General features: G+C 38.5%; 1 protein-coding gene across 1 annotated transcript in view; it reads right to left on the reverse strand.

Moving 5' to 3' along the window:
* The window catches only part of NDRG1 (N-myc downstream regulated 1), a 42698-nt gene continuing 21539 nt past the window's right edge, over positions 1-21159 (reverse strand). The window contains exons 4-16 of the mRNA XM_084281495.1: positions 16751-16856; positions 14604-14724; positions 12624-12686; positions 10865-10925; positions 10289-10375; positions 8646-8702; positions 7609-7712; positions 7171-7227; positions 6095-6146; positions 5296-5343; positions 3711-3746; positions 2686-2737; positions 1-1843 (exon numbers count right to left, since the gene is read on the reverse strand). Coding sequence (XP_084137621.1) covers positions 1578-1843; positions 2686-2737; positions 3711-3746; positions 5296-5343; positions 6095-6146; positions 7171-7227; positions 7609-7712; positions 8646-8702; positions 10289-10375; positions 10865-10925; positions 12624-12686; positions 14604-14724; positions 16751-16856 — 1110 coding nt within the window. The 3' untranslated portion in view covers positions 1-1577. The remainder of the gene's footprint in view (positions 1844-2685; positions 2738-3710; positions 3747-5295; positions 5344-6094; positions 6147-7170; positions 7228-7608; positions 7713-8645; positions 8703-10288; positions 10376-10864; positions 10926-12623; positions 12687-14603; positions 14725-16750; positions 16857-21159) is intronic.

The following is a 21159-nucleotide window of genomic DNA, read 5'->3' on the forward strand; positions in this document are numbered from 1 at the left end:
AGTTACAAATTTATTTGTTTTGAAATAAATACAAATACTTCATTAAGAAACTTTTCTTGATAGACTTTACACAATAGCTTTATTCTTTCTTGAAATTGTCTGTTCTTCCCACAAACCACTATGGATATTCTACACAAAAGCTGAAGTTAGTCAATATAAAGTAACCTAGACGGTGTTCTTCTGAACAAGCAATCCCAAAGTATTAACATTTTCTATTTAACTGTTTTCTTGTTTATGCAAGGACTGCAATGCAGCAGGTATGCATTGGAGCTCAGGAAATCCCATCCCACTACATATGGAAGGACAAACTTAAGAACACCCAACTGTGAAAATCTGACTGGTAGAAAGATATCAAACCACTAGCATCAACACAAGTAACCCTAGGTATCAGGTGGCTATGTAAAGATGCAGAACCAGCAGATCATTACATTTATGCAGTCATTAAACACTGTATTGCTCAGTTACAGTGTTGCCATTCCATCACTTTGTGGAATATACTTCTCAGCACCAGCGAGAACTCAGAGTTTTAATTCTAGTAATTAGTGGCAGTTGAATGTACAGTATCTAATTACATGCCATTCCACAGTTATTCATCTCTCTTGACAAAGAACAGCTGGATCTGGCTTTGCTTACAGAATTCTGAATTTCTTACAGTTGTGCTGGACACAAAAACTTGAGCTGCAAAGATAAGAAGCTGTCTGAAGTAAAAATCAAGCTGCTTCTGCTTTGCTGGCATGTATGGCTACCCTACTTGTTCAAACTACACCAACTTCTGCAGTATTGTAAACCCTTTGACCCAAGATCCCAAAGAGGAGATGCTACCTTTCTTATAAAATTTAAATCTTGTCCTCATTTGGCTAAGGGGGGTTTAGGGTCTAGGAGGTGGGGGGGGGTGGGAAAGAAAGGAAGACCAGAACTAAATCTCAAAAAAGTGAAATAAAAAAGCTTAAAGATTTAGTTCGTCTTAAAGTCACATTAAATTTGTCTATTTTAGTAGTATATTATTATACATAGGAAAACAGGCTTGAATACTAATGAATTAGAAGATCTATAAATGCATGATACATTAACTTCTCTATCATTTGAAGTCAAGCTATATACAATGCATTCTACTCCAGCTTCAACATGAGGCCGTAACACATTTGTTTCATTTCCTTTTTTTAAAAGCCATCCACAACAGTAATTTCTCTCCCCCTCTTTGAAACTCATCTCAAATTGTGCCAGTTTACTTCAAGAGAATTAGGAATAAAGGGATGTGGAATAGTTTTGATTTTAAAGGAGGATATTAAGCATGTCTGGTTTGACTCTGAAGTGTTTACAACCATATCAGCTTTTGGCAAGTTTCCTTTAGAATTTGGCATCCATTGAAGGAGGGCACAATAGCAGCAGCTGTCTGAGTTACAAGAGTAACGATAGAGGAAATGAGATGCTTCTTTTCTTTGGTCCCCATCAGACCCTGGTGAACAGAGCTCATCTTACAGAATAGCTTGAGATTAATACCAGTTATGTTTTTGTGGTACACAAGGGGCATCCTTTACTTTTCCAAACTGTGACCAGTTTACACCTCCTGCACACACTTAACAGGACACTTCCATGGACTTGGGGCCTGATTGCTCAGCATTGCTTGCTGAATTCGGTGTCAGCTCAATGCGCGTGTCTGTGTGGGAGCGGTTCCTGGAACCCTCCCCGGTGTGGGATCGGCTCCTAGTTCCCTCCCCGGTGTGAGACCGGCTTCTTGTGCCTTCTCCAGTGTGAGACCGGCTCCTCTGTCCTTCCAAAGAGGTTACACTGGAGCCAGAAGCTGTGCGGGACCTCATCAGCCTGGTCATACTAGCAGAGGGCACTGGAAGAAAAGACTTTCATTAACTCCTTGTTGTGTAGACTTGGTAGAAACCCCTTTCTTACTTCCAGCCCTAACCACCCTTGGAGAAGCCTTCAGGGTTCAAAATAGTTTTCATGGTAGCTTCATGTTTAGAAGTAGTAGCAACGCTCCAGACATACAGCTAATAAACCCAAATTGCTAAGGCAAAATTGGTGGTCAGCAGTGAGGGATTCAAGACTATTTCATGGCATGCTTTTGTGGCTGCAAAAAGCCTGACGAAAACTGAGGAGACTCATTAGACCTCTTTTTACTTTCAGATGGTTAATTTTTGCTGGCAGCCCAGGCTAGAAATGCACCTACCCAACAACAGCTGTCAGAAGGGCATGTAATTTTATGAAATGTTGCCTGCTGCTTTCCTTGGGACAAAGCAGTTTTGTTTAAGGATAGCTTTATGCCTTCTCTCAAGCATGGAAATGTCCCATTCCATGACCTATTGGTCATTAAAGAACTTACAGAATAACATGAGTAATGTGTATTAGAAAACATGGCTTAGATAAGATGCATGGGAATTACAGACAATTGCTTAAATAAAATAAAGGCAAAAGAGCTTCACCTTCATTTTGGAGAAATACTTGGTGATAGCTTTGTAGATAGACTTCTATCTACTATTTAGTAACATGATTTGGACTAAAAAAATCCTCTTCCAAACACCACAGGTTTTTTGTTTTGGTTTTTGTTTCCCTTGCAAATGCATATCCAACAGGGAAAAGACAACACATCTGGGATCAGAAGGCTCTCTGCATGCCTAGATACCCAACAAACTCTGGAAGCTGAATGAACCATTCCATAATGCCAGTACTTACTGTATCCCATGCCTTGAACAAAGTATTTGAAAGCTTCTGCAAGCTTTGCAGGCTGCAAAAGAAACAGAGTATTATTGTACATGATGATCAACAATTTAGTTTCATTACAATGTAATGCCATAGATGTCTAATCTTAATAAGAACATCTTAAATATTCTCTGTGTTCTTCTAAATTTGCCCGAAATTTCATTTACATGAGAAAATTCCACCATTGTTCTCTCTTGTCTGTTCACTCACCCCCATTGTTTTAAATGAAAAGTCATTCAAGAGCATTTGAGAATAAGATTTTTGGAGAAGTGACTACAAGTGGTCTAAGCCGGGTCCAAACTCTACTCGTGCAGTTACTTAAGCTGATGAGCCAAAGTAAAACAACTGGCCTCATAAATATGAGGATCAATAATTCAGCAGTTCCTAACACCACATTGTATTGTGTAGAAATCTCGTTAGAAAACATCACATCCTAAAGCTGACTTACAGATCAGCTCTTGAAGTGAAGCAAGACTAGAACAAAGGTAAGTTTTTAAGTTTCCCAGCCTGCTTTTACTAGCAGCCTTGGAATGTATGCCTAAATATATTTTAGAAACTCCAGTTCATTCTCAGTCAAGCCAGGTCAGCGTATGTAAGAACACAGAACTGTTATTTCCTGCCTCCCACTTTCCTGATCTATCCTAAAAATAGTCCAAATAAAAATACGGTTTTAAAATGCTGGTGCAGAAGTCTTAATCCATGTTAGCTTAGTAGACAGGCATAAAATAATACCTCTGCATTCCCACCTCAGACCTTTACTTGGTTAAGACTTAATTAGTGGAAATAATATCCCCTTCTAATCTTAATTTTGAGCTTCATTGGTCTTTAAAGAAAAAAGAAAGCTCAGATGACCGACTGACTTCATTACTCATGAAATCATAACTGTCCTTTTGGCTGACATTTGGGAACAGCAAGTACCCAGAAGGAAAACACCCATTTATTGCAGTCTGAGATGCTGCAGAACAGGATTAGTAGGATTTCTGTCAGCCAAATCATACCTGGGAAACTTGGGGGAGCCCACCACAGTCAGCCATCTGAAATAGGGATGAGAACAGCCAGTTAGTGTATTGCCAGAGAAATACATTTATGCTGAGGATATATTAAAATGACCTTTTTAACTATCTGACAGAAAAACATTTCACTTTGTTGTATGAGTAACGTTCATGTAGATGAGTGCATCAAAGTAGCTCAGCATTCATGAAAGCTACAACTGCACCTCAGAAAACATCAAATTACCTTGATCCCCTGGCAAAGCATCAGCTGGAGCTACAAATAAATGTTTTTGATAGCAAGTGATTACCAGTTTCTTAGAAACTAGCCCATTAGTCCTTATTACAGGTTCAGTTCTGAATTACAATAATGTGATGCAGTATTGGCCTGAACGACAAAGAGAGAACAAACACCTAAACCTCAGGGGTGAGAGGGAAAAATGCTTTGCTGAGATTGTGGATGGCAAGCATCAGCCTGACTTGCCAAGGGAAACAAGGAAAGCCAAATTAAAAAAAGCTATCTTGAGTGCATGCAGTATTTTTGGAGCACTTCATTTTTCCTGCCACTCCACCCCTCAAAGTCAACCCAACAAAAACAGTCCTGTTCCAAGGAACACCACAAAGTGAAATCAGTTAAGTTGTGAATTACAGGAAACCCCAAATCCTATCTAGGATTAGTTAGCAGCAAAACAGCCCTGTAACAGGTCTGGCATCAGCTGTAACCCTGAATGAGGAAAAGTTGGCCACCGATAAGTGTTTCGGATAGCGTCAGATTTTTCCTTAGAATAAGTCTGCCATGGCCATGTGGTAGGTCAGCACTCAACCGCCTCACCATTAGGAGGAAAAATTACTTACAACTCATTGTTTATTATCATTATCACTGCCCAGTTCAGTAAACAGAGATACAGTAGAAGGTCCCAGTAGAAGCATGACAAAATTTGTGTCACCGTTTGTAATCTATTACACTTACTGCACTTTATGTCATCACTAATGAACTGAAGACTGCACCCATACTTAATGCCAAGAAGCAGCCAAAGATTTGGCTTCATTCTTTGCTGTTTTGACAGTCCATTTTATCAACTTTTTGGAAAACACAGAAGTCATTTCCAAATGTAAGCTGTCCTGGACTGCATTCAAATAAAAAGCAGGATGACAGAACTGTGATGGATAGATTAGTTATCTATTCACCTTACGCTGCTGTTGAGGAAAAGGCAAGGACAGAAACAGAATGTTTTTGCAATTCTACTCTGCTGAAGGTTTTTTCAAACCTTTCCAAATACCAACATCAACTTTGCCAGCTCTGGTCAAATTCATTATTGGTATGTGAAATACAGAGCATTTCAGGTCTCACCTCTAGTGTTTCAAAATAGAGGAGCTGAGAAATTCCCTGTTGTTAACCTTGATGAGAAGCACCCAGCTTGGTTTATCCCAGTAAAATGCTCTTATCCTGAAGGCACTGCTCTTCCACATCAGAACTGAATTTTGATCGTGTTACCAGTACTGTAGCACATTGGTTTGGTTCTGCTTTTATAGTTAATTGAGATAATATTAAATGAGGGGAATGTTTATTTAAAGAAACAACTTTTATTATTACCTTCAGAAGCGTTGTCCTTGTTGGGTCCAGCTTTGAATTGCATTCAACCTATATGAAATAAGAGTAACATAAGATATTGTATGCAAAATATTAATTATGAACTGCTGGATGAAAACAAACTAAATACCTAATCTTCTGTCTTAATACTGACTAAATTGGGTTTCTTAGTCTTCCGTATAAGGACTTTCTTTATGTGTGCATATATCATTATAAGGGATCAATTAGGTCAGTTAACACTTATGGCTATTCTTTTCCATGTACAAACAAACCCATTTACTGGGAATTAGATTTTTTTTGTGTTTCTGGGACTCCAGTGGCAACCAGGGTTGTTTATCTTGTGATTCGGGGTCATCTGGTAGCATCCCAAGTGGTGAGTAGCCACGTGGCCAACAGCCAGCAGGCGGGCATGCCTGTTAAGGCACAACAAGAAGTCATCCAGTCATCTGGGGCGAGTTATAATGGTCAAAAAGCAGCTCTTCGCTTCCATAGTGACCCAGGGCAGAACTCCAACACCACAGAACAAGTTAAAATGCCAGCAGCAGATTCCTCTCCGAAGGAAAATATTTGTGGTTCACTAGAATTGCTCTGGCAATTGTTCCTAACACAGTAGCTATTAAATAGTGGTACACAGAGGGTACAAACAGTCAGGAATAATGGCAGCTCTCCTGCAGCCTGAAAGAGGATAGCCATCTGATAGCTGGCGAGATTTGCTGCGCCTCTGGGAGCCCTGCCGGGCTCACTCAGCATCTTGGGTTGCCTGCCCATTAGCACAGTGGTGAGGAAGGCTCGATATACACACCACAGCATCCACTGCTGGGGAGCTGTCGCCAACCACCAGGAGGACGGGGCATCTGCAAGGAAACACACAAAAGCTGTGTTATTTCTGTGGTCCGGCCCAGGCTTGCCCTCAGCTTTACTTTGCGTCCAGGGAAGAATGAGATGGTTAAATGTGGGAAAATTGTTTATTTTTTATTCCAGAAACTTTAAGGACACATTAAATCTCCCATATTATGGAATCACAGAATAGTTGAGTTGGAAGGTCTAGAGGTCATCTGGTCCAGCCCCCTGCTCAAGAGGGCCTACCTACCGCAGGTTGCCCAGGAGCACATCCACATTCCTTTTGAAGATCTCCAAGGATGCAGACCTCACAACCTCTCTGGGCAACCTGTGCCAGTGCCCAGTCACCCGCACAGTAAAAGTGCAGATAAACTGACATACTCTGATACCTTGCCTGAGAACCTGTCCTTTTCCTCACCTTGTGGTAATCAGCCCTTCCCATTGCTCTTATTCCCTGTTTTATAAGGAATTGAATGTGGTAATCAGCATCAAAGTCTCACCCTACTTCTTGCTCCTCTCCCAGCTCCAACTTTTGGAATGTCAGCCAATTTCAACCTCTGGCAGAAAAACAGAGTCTCAAGGCCTGCCATGTTTAAACATCAGCAGCTGAGCAATGGACTGGACAACTATTTTGTTTACAAATTGCAGCATAAGTGAAAAGCCATCAGTAGAAAATCTGGTAGATAAACGTTCTCTGCCATAACTGCTCCATCTTCCAACCTAGAAATTCTGTGATTCTGTGATCTTCTTGAATTACTGTTTTTTAATTGGTTCTGGTCATGTTTCTTTGGCTGCATAGGCATGGCTTAAGTGCATCCAGAGCCATAGTTTCCATTAAGTCTCCGTAATGGGTGTCCCTGACAATATATCAACATATCAATAACAATATATCTCCAAAATGAAGCTACAAGACCCTTTTCTAGCACGGAAGCAGGGCAACTCAGCAACATCTTTGCAATGTTTGCATACCACACCCCCAGATCACATCTCTTTGCTCACATCATGTAGAGGTGAACTGATTGGAAATAAAATACTTACTGAAGGGTGACAACATTTACTCCAGGAACAGGGCGTTCAATCTCTAGGTCTCGCCGACTAAAAAAAAAAATGGAGAGGACAAACATTTTTGATACACACAAATTGAACATATATGCCCATATTCTAATTTACAGAAAGCACAGGGACTCACATGTGTTAATCTTATATATGTTGTAATCTCCATAACTGATGGAGAACCACTTTTAAACTGAAACATCAATATCTTTGTTCAGTCCAAGTGTACCATCTTTCGCCCCACAAACACACAAGGACCTTCTCCCATAAGCAAGCCACCTGAGATCCCTAAAGGTGTTGTCAACCATAACTTTATACTGGGGGAAAACAAGTAACTCCACCACACAAATAGTACTGGCTAAAAAAAGAGCTGGACAGACTCTTAAAACAGTTTCCAGTTAGAAATCAGGTAAATGTATTTACCTGGTGTAAGAGTTGACAAAGAGATGAAGGTTGGTTTGATTCATATCATTAATAATATGCTGACGGTAAGTATGGATCAGGTCAGGGTTGCTGTGAATCTCTTCCTACAGGGGAGACAGAATCATTCAGAATAGGGGCTATTTTCTGAAAAGATCTGAAGACATGGCACAGCAGTCGTGTATCAGACTCATCTCCACACAACAGGAGTGCACCCTTAGAGAAGGGAGAACTTGCAACACTCAGTGGTTTCACCCAGAGCTAACATTAGCCTCTGACTGTCGTTCCACATTTTTCAATTTAAGTTATCAGTGTGTTGTAATATCACAATCATACAGTTGCAAAACACTGTTGTAGTGCAGATGGTTACAGTCAAACAAGTGTGAGGTTCTAAAACAAAAGAGTCAGAGTAAGAAGCTCCATAAATGTTTCCACGATAAAGCTGATGTTCAAAGCTTACAAACATATGTAATGTGAAACTCATTTTCACAATAATAAATAACTAAGCTTCAAGGACTTAAACCACTAACATTTTCAAACTGTTTGGTTCTATAATCTTTACAGATTAGTTCCTTGTTCTGCTGGAATGGAGTTTTCCATTGCATTTACTAACAGTTTCAAGTCCAGCAATATGGCCTTATAAAATAGTATTGAAATAGGTTTGCATTGAAGAGCAATGTTTCTACTAGTAACCATTTTTCTCAGAGTTACAAGCATGTTACGGTATAAAAGCCTTTGGGCAAATTCTTCTCAGAATGTTACCACATACAATGCTTTACTCATGCTTAAGTATCAACTACCTAAACAGGGAGCTGCCACTTCTGGAGTTGTTACAACTGCAGTGTGCTTGAGTCTTTGGAACTCAGGAAGCCTCACGGCAATATACACACTCCAAAGTGCTGGGAACGCAAGTATTCATCCTATCCCACAGTTTAATTTTGTATTTTGTTGTTTAAGTAAAATGTTCTCCCCTCCTCCCAGCTCTAGGAGGTAAATAAAGATGACTGAATACATCAGAGGAATGTTTTGAACATGCTTACCTTTCCAAAAAGATGTGAAATGACCAAGTCTGGTAAAGCATTTGTCCAACCTGAAATCTGAACAGCAGGATTATCTAAGTATCTGATATTAAAACAATCTTTGAACAATTGAAACCTTTTAATTACCCATAAGAAGACCAATAGATATTTCTCTGCTGCTCTTATGTACAATATCCTGGACTGATTTTTTTTCCCTCGAATCCTACTATACCATCAGGTATTGTTTACGTTTTGGTTGTTCTCATAGGATGTCTTTACTAATTTGATTACATAGAAAACACACTACCAGTGACATGAGTATATACAGAATCACTCCCTGAAAGAAAATTAAGTAAATCAGCCAGATATGTGTAATTTAACCAATCTTGTCCCTAGCAATCAACACAGAGTACTTTGGAGCTGATCCCTAAAGACCATGGAGCTCTGGTGTTCACACAGTGCATGGTCTTGATTTGGAAGGACAGAAGGATACAGGGGGCACACTGTACACCTAAGGTTGTCAATAGCTAGGAGAGGTAGACGGCAGTGACACAGATGTGAAAGAATTTAATTATGGTGAGATATTGGATGAGATAACTAAAATGAGTCAACTGGTCTATCTCATTGTGGCAGAGATAATAAACAAAATTCCAGTTCAAACTTACCAAAATAAACTGGTATGCTAAACTTTTTTTTTTTTTTAAAGGAGTAATCAGCATTGGAAAAATGTTACATCCCTGCTTTGGAAAGTTTCTCCTAGTACTACAAGGCTGTCATTGCACTTAATATCCCCTTAACACACTTAGAATAGGTTGATTATATGTGTGGTTAAAAGACAAAACACCAATTTTTGAACTTCTGTGTTTATAACAACCTCCATTCATTAAAACATGACCCTGAATGATACAATAAATGTATTCCATCAGCTTACCCTGAAAAAAATGTTTTCATAGGTTAAGTGAGTGACATGCAATGTATCAATTATACCTATTTCTCCATTAGCTCCAGGAGGCCATCTGAAACCAGCTCTCAACCTGTTTTCCCACACTGTAATCTTACAACTACAAAAGAATAAAGTGTACAGGGGCTTTGTTTGTGAATATCACTTAAAAGTCTGATTGTACAGACAATCTGACTATTGTTACTGTAGCTAATGCCCTTTTGAGTCTTTTTAGCATCTCAGATTCAGCTAGATGACTAAAACCAGGAATATATTGTTTTGATTTTTTTTTCTGTGCTCCAATTCACTTCTTGGACTATGCTTGTAAACAAAGCCACAGACAAGAGAGAAAAAAAAAAAAAAAAAAAGAAGAAAGAATGTTACACTAAGATTCAAGTTTAATTGGAAGAAAGTTGTTTCCAAAACTATTCCATGTCCAAGATAAAGTATTTTTTTCATTACCAACTCTTAAGAATTGTCCGTACCCAGTAGCTCCATTATACCATAGGTATCTGCTTCCTAGAAGTACCAATTTTATTTTATTTATTTATTTTTATCACTGGCTCTACAGGAGGTATGTTTGTAAATGGAAAAAATAAATCCAAAAGGAATTAGTCTGTGATATTTTGTGTCTGCAGCCATGCCTTAACACACAAGCTTGCCCAGCTCCTCATGCTTGTCATGTTCACAGTATGATTTATTTTTCTAACTTAAGAATGTTTACCTTTGTCGCTGCCCAGTCCATCCAACCTTCAGCACAAGGGTTTACATTAATGAGAACTAATCCCTCCACCATGTCTGCATGGTTTAACTGAAAAAAAAAAGAAAGAAAAAAAAAGAAAAAAAAAAACACCTTTGAGTTAAGATTTATCTTGTGTCCTTTGCAAGCTGACAGACATCATAAAATTTAAATTAGCAAATTATCTCCTGGGAAGGAAGGCAGTAGGTCTAGTTTTATCTTGCACAAAACAAGCATATGTATGGAAAAAAAAAAAAAAAATCATTAAAGCAATTCAACGGAGCAGCTGGAGAATATTAAGATTTAACTTCTTCTCCACCCTCAGTTTAAATAGAGAACTCCCATTAAAAAAACCTTCTGCAGACTAACTGGCCTTAAAACGGAAAATCTAGGTCTTCTGGATTAGCTATCCCGCAGACCATGGTATTTCACTTAAAAGCCTGGCTGCTTACTTGGATGGATACAGTAGAGCAGGAAGTCTCTGCAGACCCTATGGAGGCAGCAATACATCTAGAAAATCAGGTTCGAGACTTTAAGAAAGCTCCATGAAATGAAACTTACAGCAAATCTGGTCAGGATGTAGGCACCAGCTCCAGTTCCCATTCCAATAACAGTCTTCAGCCTGCACAGCAGTTGCATGCCATGAAATGAAAGAGACAAATCAGTAAGGGTGCACTGAAAATAAGTAAAACTCTGTCAGCAGCCTTCCTCTTGCACATGCCAATGGAAGGACAGGTTGCACATTGGGCAAGCTGTGGACCCTCAGCAATGCCAGTAGCTCCAGTAAGGAGCTTGCAGAGCAAATTGGATTTCAGCAGATTCTTGGGCCTATGGTCTTCATATATTGCAGTGCAGCAACAATCCTCACTTATCTTTAAGTAAATACACTGAGCAACCACAGCATTGTTCTGGTTCTGTAAGGAAATGGCTACTCTCTGCCAGAAAAACTTCTAAGATACAGTCCTGAGGTCTGCAGTCAAAACACAAAGCCCCCCACCCCAGGCTCCCCTATCCTCCACGACAAAGCTATCAAACTGTGATGCTGATTCCTCTCTAGCAGGGAGCTGGCAGGGAAACCTCTTATGCTATCCAGCTGCTGGGGCAAGCAAATTTAAACTTCATAACTAAGCAGGGCAGAGACAAACTAAATATTTGCATTCACTGAAATTGGTTTTAAAGCACCACCTTCAAGGTCTTAGAAAATACATGGAAGGGGAGACTAGACAAAACCACTCAGAAAAACATGCTATACGATGCTTTTAGGAAAATGCCTAGAGAAAAGTTTAATTCTCATTACAGTATTAAATCGAGGTTCCGTAAGTACACTCCAGCTTAGTTGATTTTCAAGATATTGACATTATGTTAGCATTTTTTTTTTTTAAAGAGAACAGCAGAATTGCCAATACTGTGCCTTGGTTTAATAAAAAGAAAAAAAAAAGTGTTTCAAACAATACATTTGTTTTAAAAATGTAGAGAGACCAAAGAAGTAAACTAGTCCAAGGTATTGCTACAACTAGTTTGCATGCTGAACAATGTTTAAATTCATGTGCTGGTCTAAGACAAAAGCTCCACCAGCAGTGCAGCCTGTCTGTTCTCCAAGGCTCCCTAACCCTGAATGTCAGATTCTCTTCTTAGTTTGAAAACCCACTGGAGGTGCCTACTTGCAGTCTCCACTGCACATCAGGAGCACTAGTTCCTCAGAGAAGGTACTTCTCATGCATAACTTCTGCTAAAACTATGCTTTAAAGGAGGACACTTGACTAAACTTGCTGCAGGTACACAGCAAAGGAACACTGCCTGTACCAGGTTCCTCAGCATCAGCAGTCTGGCTTATGTACTAGTAGTACAAGAGGCTTGAAGAAGCAGGAATGACCCCTAAAGACACTCAAGCCACAGAAACAAAACATTAAGTGTCTTCAGATGGGTCTACATTTTTTTCTACTAACCACACAGGAAAACGTGGGTTGTTACAGTGGGAAGAACAGATTGTCTGTGTCCTATCTCTGTCACGGCTACACAGAAAATGTACTGGAGGAAACCCCTAAATTATGCACATGTGATTTCACTTGAAGCTGCTTCCTGTTTAAAAATAAACAGACTTTTCAAAAACTGAAAGGGCAAAATATAAGCTTCTTCAGAAACAAAGGCAAAATAGCCAACTGTAATAAAAGAGTTAAAAAAGAACCACAACAGAAATTATAGCAAAATGCCAGGAAGCTTCAGGGGCAGAACAGAGGAATACCTGATCTTCCCTGCTCTTTCTTCAGTGTGCCACATAAAAACAAGAATGAGGAAAATAAGTCAGGAATTCTGCACTCACCCAAACTGTTTCAGGATTCCAGGAATCATTTCAGCCAGCTGATCCATGGAGGGATATACATACCTACAACAAATACATGTTTGTGGAGTTACTACACACATTCAGTAGAGTAGTCTGGTATATTTAGAGACACACTGGTCACTGTAGATTTAATAACAAATGTGCCTATTACCATATCATTAACAGCATGAACTGAATTTAAATCAGGAGCAAGTACAAGTAAGTGATTTAGCAGAAATATGTATGTACTCAATATGGTGCTTTATGTGAGTTACAGGATGATAGTCTAGTCCAGCTAAAAGCAAAACAGACCATAATGAATCTCTTCCAAGAAAAAGTTAACATCAAAAATTTATTAAAGAGTTTGGACTTAAGAAGTGAGTTTCCAGCCACATTCACCACATTTGTACTTTTGGTTCACCACAAAAAGGTTTCCCCATGTTGCAGAATCACAGACTACAGCAATGCAATCTAGATCTTTGGCAAATAGTTCGCATGCATATTTTCAGGGACATGCATTTCTGCAGATAGAAAATTAGGATAACTTTCTATTAATATTCATGGAGTAAATGAAGCCATAGAAAGGTCTGTGAAGCTGTTGAAGAAATTCGACAAATGGCTGTAAGTTAATGTCTCTGGTCTTCTGCAGAGTGGCAACAAAATTCTGAGAAGGATATATTTAACAAAACTTTGACCAAGCAGCACAAGGAAAAAAAAATCCACCCTAAGAAGCCACAGAACATCTGCCTAGGATACATACAAATTTCTGCTTTCCATCAGAACTATACTTAATGATTCTCTAGTCTCCCCCCACTCCCAAAAACAAAAAAAAAAAAAAAAAAAGAAAGAACATTGCAAAACTGTTTTACATGGTTTTCTTAGATTTTCTTGTTGGGAAAGTAAAGCTTGTCATGACTTTCAGCCGGAGGGCTAAGAGATAGTACAGTTTCTTGTGCTGTCATCATAATGATTAAGTAGTGGTCTTTACTAGCACAGACCACGATCTTTGCCCTGTGCAGCTGACAACCCAGAAGTGTTAATGCCTGTTCAGGACATGAGGGTTAAGACACTTAAAAGCTTTTGGTTCAAACATATACAAAGGGAAGTGACTAAAATAGCTTTGTCATCTGCTTGGGTAGACAACTGGGCCATTGCAGTTAACACTTGCTGAGCACCTGGCCCATGATAACCTCCTCAGCCAGACTAGCTTAACAATTAAGAAGGTAAATAGACTGGCTCATGCATTAGGGTATGTACAAGCTCCTTAATACCTAGTTCTTACTGTCTCTTGACTTCTGCCCTCACTTGGCATGTTGGCTCCTTCCTTCCTCAACCAAGCTGACTCCTGTCCAAGAGGCATCTTCAGGCAAACCATCTCCTCTGACTAAATGGGACAAGTATTTTGGCAAAGACAGCACTTAACGACATTCAAGTTTCCAAGAGTTACAACATCATATATGATACATAGTCGGGAGGATGCAGGAATTTACAATATCCCAAGGGTTACATCACTTTGTTACTGTCCAGCCACTTGGAATTTCTAGTAAGCTTATCGAGTTTATTTATCAACATCTACCATGCTAGTATTTCCTAAAAGCCACAGACTTAGGAAAGACGTGATATAGTACTAATGCCTATTTTGTTTACAGAAACAATTTAGTTTTGTATTTGTATTCAAGATTTCATTACAAAACATGGCAACCCATTATTTAAGCTGACAGATGTAGAGATATGTCACGGAACTGCTTTACAAGTGTGGTTGTCAGCAATAAAACACAAAATTACAGCCCCAAAGTTTACTGTGAATTGGTAAGACAAAACAGAGATTCAGAAAATTAGAAATAGAATGTGTCAGTGTTCAAAAGCCAATTACTCTTCTTTCTGCAATTGCTTTTCAATTGAATTGCCGATTAATGCTCTTTTTCCAGCCACTGAAAGAGGATAACTCTGAAAACATGGGCTGTTTCTGTGATAACTCACCCAGTTTGGAAAGATGGTGCACCATCCTGCTGACCAGGTGCATCCACATGGCAAACTGCAAAGTGCTGAGTGATTTCCTGCATATCCTCAAAGTTGAACAGAGGATTGAAGCAAGTTTTATCTTGAAAAGAAAAAGAAAACATGGAATATTTGTGCTGAGAGGAAATTTGTTCGATAGTAAGTCTGCATCTATAATAAAATCATTTATTTCATTAATGTTATCTCTAATATAAACTTTTCTTAACTGCAGGCCAGGTTTCAACAATCAGCTGAGCTATGGTATAGCCTGGAAAAAGTGACAATCCTTTATTTCTAAGGAGGAAAAAACAGTAAAGCCCTGCTACAAAGCAACCTCTGAAAAGTTGTTTTAATTCCTTGAAGAGAAAAAAAAAACGAAAAGCTCTCTCTTCATGGCCAGCTAAGGTTTATCCATGTTATTTTGGTCCTTGCCAGAAGTATTGGCTTGGTGCCCCAAAATCTAAAGAAATCATTATTTATGCGAAGGTAAAATAGTCATAAAATGCCATCAGAAATATTCACCCTGGGTTTTGGCTTAGGTAAAATTATTCATTTACTTGTCCAGTCATTTTTCTTTGGATTATGTCAAAACAGATGGCGAGAAAAGGTATCCAACTCTGAGATCGTGACTTGTGCTTTTGCCCAAATATTACAAGATAAACATTATATTCATGTCTCTCAAGGCAGGCAACTCAAGACAAAAGTGTCCTTTTGGGATACTTAATTCTGTAGGACCCAACTCTGAGATGATTTGATTTCTGATGTTTAATGAATATTAATGTAGGGAGAAGGTTAGCATACTTTCCTTCTGGAGTGGAAAGCATGAACTCTGCAGCACCATCTTTAAGACGCATAGAAAACAGTTCAATATTTTGTGTGTGTTTCTGAATGTCCTCTTACTACACAACATGCAAACAAAATCATTAGAGAATATACAGTATTTTTAGCTAAAATCCAGCTTTAGGAGAATATATGAGTTAGGGATAAAGCTTCCTTGCCTTTTAGAAAGAGAGAAAGTTTATTCACCATACAGAGTTTGTATCTCTAGAAAGAAAAAAGTTTTATTCAGAAGTGAGACCTAGATCTCTTCTGTGATCCACAGAAAATCCAAAATAAAGTAAATCAGGTCTACTCAAGAAAATAAGAAAAAGATCTTTTTCTTATTAGCAATATCGTCCCCTCTCCTTTCCAATCCAGGCTTTACAGATTTGCAGATGTTTTTAATATTAAAATTCATATCTCATTAAGAAATAGCAAATTGTATGAAGCAAACAGTACTGTGAAAAGAACAAACTTGAGCAGATCTGGACATATAGGTCATTATATTCCTATATAATGACCTGGATAAGATAAATGGCACTTAAAGTTATTTTATTAATACTGATTTGATATGCAATTCATATAAGCGCATCGCAGCATAAGACTGGTTTTCAGACAGGAATCTACAAGCCAAAGCAACAGCAATGTCCTTATCAATCCTGCTGGCAACACAGAATCACAGAATGGCTTGGGTTGGGAGCCATGGACCTCAAAGCCCGTCCAGTTCCAACCCTCCTGCCATGGGCAGGGACACGTCCCACCACATCAGGTTTCCCAAAGCCCCATCCAGCCTGGCCCTGAACACTCCCAGAGATGGGACATCCCCAGCTCCTCTGGATAACCTGTCCCACTGCCTCACCACCTTCAGAGTAAAGAATTTCCTCCTCATATCTAATCTAAATCTCCCCTCTTTTAGTTTAAAGCCATTATTCTTTGTCCTATCACTGCACTTCCTGACAGAGTCCCTCCCCTGAGCTAACATAGCCTCAGCCATTCTTTACAGATATTTTTACATCATTTATAGAAGGTTGTTACAAGCTATCAGAGATTCTTTTCCTCCCTTAAGTGAAATATTCCAATTATTTACATTGGTAGGATAGAAACTGAGAATTAAGCTGTCTGTAAGAAAAATATTAGATTAGGCACGTTTGTATACAAAGAATGGTGCCATGTAACAGGTTGCAATGGACATAAGTTGGCAAGGACCTGGGAAAGGTTTCCTAACCTCCGCAGTTTCCATACCTTTGACTACAGCAGTAGTGTTAAGTAACCAGGCCATAGCTGTACTATAAAATAAAAAGCCTACTTACGATTCAGCCCAATGTCGTGGTAGGTGAGAATAGCAGGTCTGTTCCCTCTGGGAGTCCCGCACATGGTGACATGGACCGAGCCATGCACAGTCTCCACATCTTGCTCCTGATAAAGAACAAGGGGAATCTGTCAGCAGCTTGTCCAAGGGCTCTGATTAACACCCACCGCAGCAGTACAGCTCCTGCCTTATCCCAGGGCTGTCTGCAGCCCCTCTGGCCCCAGGATCTCTGCAATTCCTGTGCTAACGCACCCCATGCCTCCCCACAGTGTGGGCTCTCTGCTGACATTTTACATGTGGTTGTCATTTACTGCAGTCCACAGACAACTGCAGAAGCACTCAAGCTGCTAGCTCTAACCAGATATTGAGGAAACACTTTCTGACCACAGCAAAAGGCAGAGAGGAAGAAAAAAAAAAAAAAAAAAAAAAAAAGCAGTTCGGTGCAATGATGCCTAAAACAACAGCTTACAACTATGGCCAGCAGCATTTGCAAAGGTGCAGGTTGCCAAAAGAAAACACTTCTGCTTTCTAGGAAAATGATTTTAACTGAGCAAGCAATTATTATTTCCCTAAAGAACAGGCTATTAAATAGCCTGTATTCACCATAAAGACTTATCACACTCCGGGACCTTGCGGTTTTAGTAAAAACACAGTAAACATAACAGCTACATGTGTTAGCTTTATGGCTTGCTATTGTTTAGATCTAAGCACAAACACAAATGAATAAAGTTTGCTACAGAATAGCATGGCTATACCTTTGATATGGTGATTATCACAGAAACAACCTTTAAAAGCCCAGTGCTATTATTTGACATAACTGGATTTTGTACTATTTAATGAGATTATAACACACGTAGTATCAAATCAGAGACACTCTCACTACCATCTTTTATTTACTGGATGTATGTGTAGGTTAGAGAGACTTGTTGCATACTAACATTCTTGACATATGGAATAGTCTTAGTTTCTTTTACACTTGCTCTTAAGATAGGTATAAACAGTTTGTTAGCTTGTCAATGTGTTTAAAGGGAATCACAGAACAACAGTTGGCCATGACACATTTACAGTACTGTTACATTTATGTTATCAAAGCAGTATGTATTTAGTAGCCAGCCTTAACATTTCATAAGAATGTTTTCCGTATAGGATACAGACATCATTGTCATTCGGTACAGTATACAGTCTGCTCTGTGCTTACTTGACTTGCTCTGTGCAATAATGCCTGGAGACAAAGTCCAAGTTAAATTCAAATCTGTTACAAATTACGCCGTAGAAATTAGCAGCATACAGCCTCTACAAAAGCCTTTACACAGGAAAACTCAGAAGCTCTTCAAAGATCTGAAGTATTGATTCAATCTAAATCTCAGCTCAGACATTTCATACATGAACTATACCATGCATTTTGTTGAAAATAAGGATGCTAGGCAGCACCACACCACATTTCACCTATTTTCCTTGCAATTACACATTCAAATCAGTTTTGAGTTGCAAACATACAAAGACTCCCCCCTTCTCTTGAACAACAGGCGAGCTGTGTATCTCTGCTAGCTGAACTATACTATAACTAATGCTTGGCTTTTATGTCTCCTTAGAAATTAATTTCTCTGCATACTCACTGCATTATTTAGCAAGTAAGCTGTATCTTCCATATCCAGTACCATCTTTAGCAAAACAGGGTGATAAATCCAGCAAGTCAGACAGAAGACAGTAGCTGGTTTCGAATTTGCCCAAGCAGGAAACTGGGTTATATAGGCAAGCTGCTATTCTGCATAGGCTTATGACTCCCATAATGCCCAGCTAGAAAAACCAAAACAGACTAATTCAGGACAACGTCATTCTTAAATAGGATTTGAGTCAGGTTTGACCAGGAGAAGTGCTTATTCAACACAGCTCAGACATCAAAGATGAACTAAGTCTCTGCCACATAATGTACAAATGGCCAACTTTCAAACCTGGGAATTAGTTATTAGTACTGGTTTTCCTGCTGTTGTTTCAGTTAGGCTTTGATAAGCTTAGATTCATTTCAGATTTTGTTAACTCAAAAACTAAAAGACATTAAAAATATTCTGAATTAAATTGGTAGCAAGTTCTTTCCTGTAAGTCAAGAGTAAAGTTGCCAATAAGAACACAGTGCAAAGATTTTAAAAACTTACTGTAACTCAGAATGATCCTGTACAACAGCACGAGAAGAAAGAATCTGACATTCAGTATTTGAAATCTAGTATTTTCCAAACTAGATAAGCAGTATTTAGTCTACAGTATTGCTACTTCAGTCTTGCTAAAGTTAACGTAAGTTTCACTTTTGGTAGAAAATAGCATGTTGTTGTTATATTCATTATTTAATACTCCAGAATGTATTTGCAGTAGCAATAGATAGCAATTAATAAAATTAGCAATTAATACTTTCAACATTCTACCTTCCTTCTGCATTTAATCATAGAATAATAGAATCATTTCAGATGGAAACAGACCTCAAAGATCGTCTGGACCAACCTAGGTTATTCAGGTAATTTTCAATACAAAGCATAAGAATTGATAGGTTGGAAACCTTAACACCAATAAGGAGAGTAACACGCCTTCTGTTAAATGTGGAATATTGAAATTATTTCCTCCTCAGTTAGAGTCTAATGAGCATTTCATATTGTCAGGTTTTTATTGTTGTGAATGCTAGAATTTTCCAGCACTGAAAAACCTAGAACAGTTTTTCTGAGGAGAGATCAACTTTCAAGATTCGGGTTCTTCATCCTTTGCACGCAAAAAACAATCTGTTTGTGCCAGATAAAGCCAGACACTTGAACCTGCGCATCCCACTGACCTCCACAGCTAATCATTCTGGAACTAGAAACCTGAGACTAGTTCAAATTCAGTGTCAACTAAAAATAGTTCAGAGATGAACTGAAGACCATACTGCTAATTACTGGCACTGTCAGTTTAATTCCTCATTATCTTCACAATAAGGCTTCTGTAATTCAAGAATGTTGTGCTGTTTTTCATTAGCATGAATTCTTAGGTACAAATACCCAGAAAGTTCTCCTAAAAAACAATTCAAGCCAGTTTCTTCAGTGATGTCAAAAAAACAACTCCACGTCCCTATTGATCCTATTAAAGATCAAGAGATTTGTCTACGTGATGTCGGGATGGATGTTTTCAAAACACAGAGCACTGAAAACAGATGGCAGCACATCCCAATCAACGTCAACATTGTAGTAAGAAGCTCTTCACCAACTGATTTGTATTAAAACACTATCTTAGAAAAACATCCAAGGTACACTAATCCGATAGAAGGATAAAGACAAGCATGCCATCTGTTCACATCTCTCACTTTAACAGAGGTGCAGCCTTTCCTTAGTGCCCTAAAAGCACACACACAAATACTCACGATACATGCAATTGAGTGGTTATCTTAGTTTAAAAAGGAGTTGTTCCCTACTAAAGAAAATTTTCTCTTTTTGACATGACATTTTGTCCTGCAATTAGAAGGGGGAAACAATTTAAACACCAATAGCACAAGAGTTTATTTATTCCTTCTCCCCTTTATCCTGGCTAAGGAAGACATAGATTGAGGAACATGTTTATGAACAGTTTACTGTTTTCTAAAGTATGGAATACTCAATGCTCTCTAGAAAGAGAAATTACACACATGGCCCATTTTGTTAAAACAATGTATTTTTTATTTTAAATTAAATACTGTATTCCACCAAGATTATTTTAAAGCTTTCAAAAATACTTAATCCCCAATTACTGTCTCATGCTTTTATTTAATTTAAATTATATTATGCCTGTCAAATATATTTCCCTTGTCTTACCTCAGAACTGAGAGAAAAGCTTCAGAGCTCTTTTAAAAATTGCTAGGAGACAGTGTATTTTACTTGAGAAATTTAATATACTAATACCTGCTTATGCTATTTTTTATTTTTATTTTTTTTACTTTTTTTTTCCCCTTCATATCTTGAAGATGAAAAGCATTTGAGCTTTTAATGTGAAATTACAATGTTGTATTTCAAAATCCCCCTTATCCTTGTTATTTTTCCTCTAGCTTTTTCTACTCTAAAACAATTATTTGTATTAATCTTAGGTTCTGCTAAAATCCCAATGCCCACCCTTCCAGGTATTAATTTATTTATTACACTTAATTAATATTTGTTTTAAATTAACTATTAAGAAAAGGTTCTCCAATTTGGGTTGTGAGTTGGGTACTTTAGTGTCATGACCTTATGTTTAAATGCAAACAATTCTGTTAAGGTAGAAACCAGGACATTTTTTGGAATGTTTCTATATGTACCTGTTACACAAGCAACAAAAACATTGATATAGGAACTGCAGTAGATGATTATAATAGTTCTGTCCTGGCATTCTTCCTAGCCTATTTTGCATGGGGTCACACTGCTCTGCAAAACAAAAAACCTCAGC

This window comes from Netta rufina, assembly GCF_964035555.1.
Source record: "Netta rufina genome assembly, chromosome: 2".
Classification (NCBI taxonomy): Eukaryota; Metazoa; Chordata; class Aves; order Anseriformes; family Anatidae; genus Netta; species Netta rufina.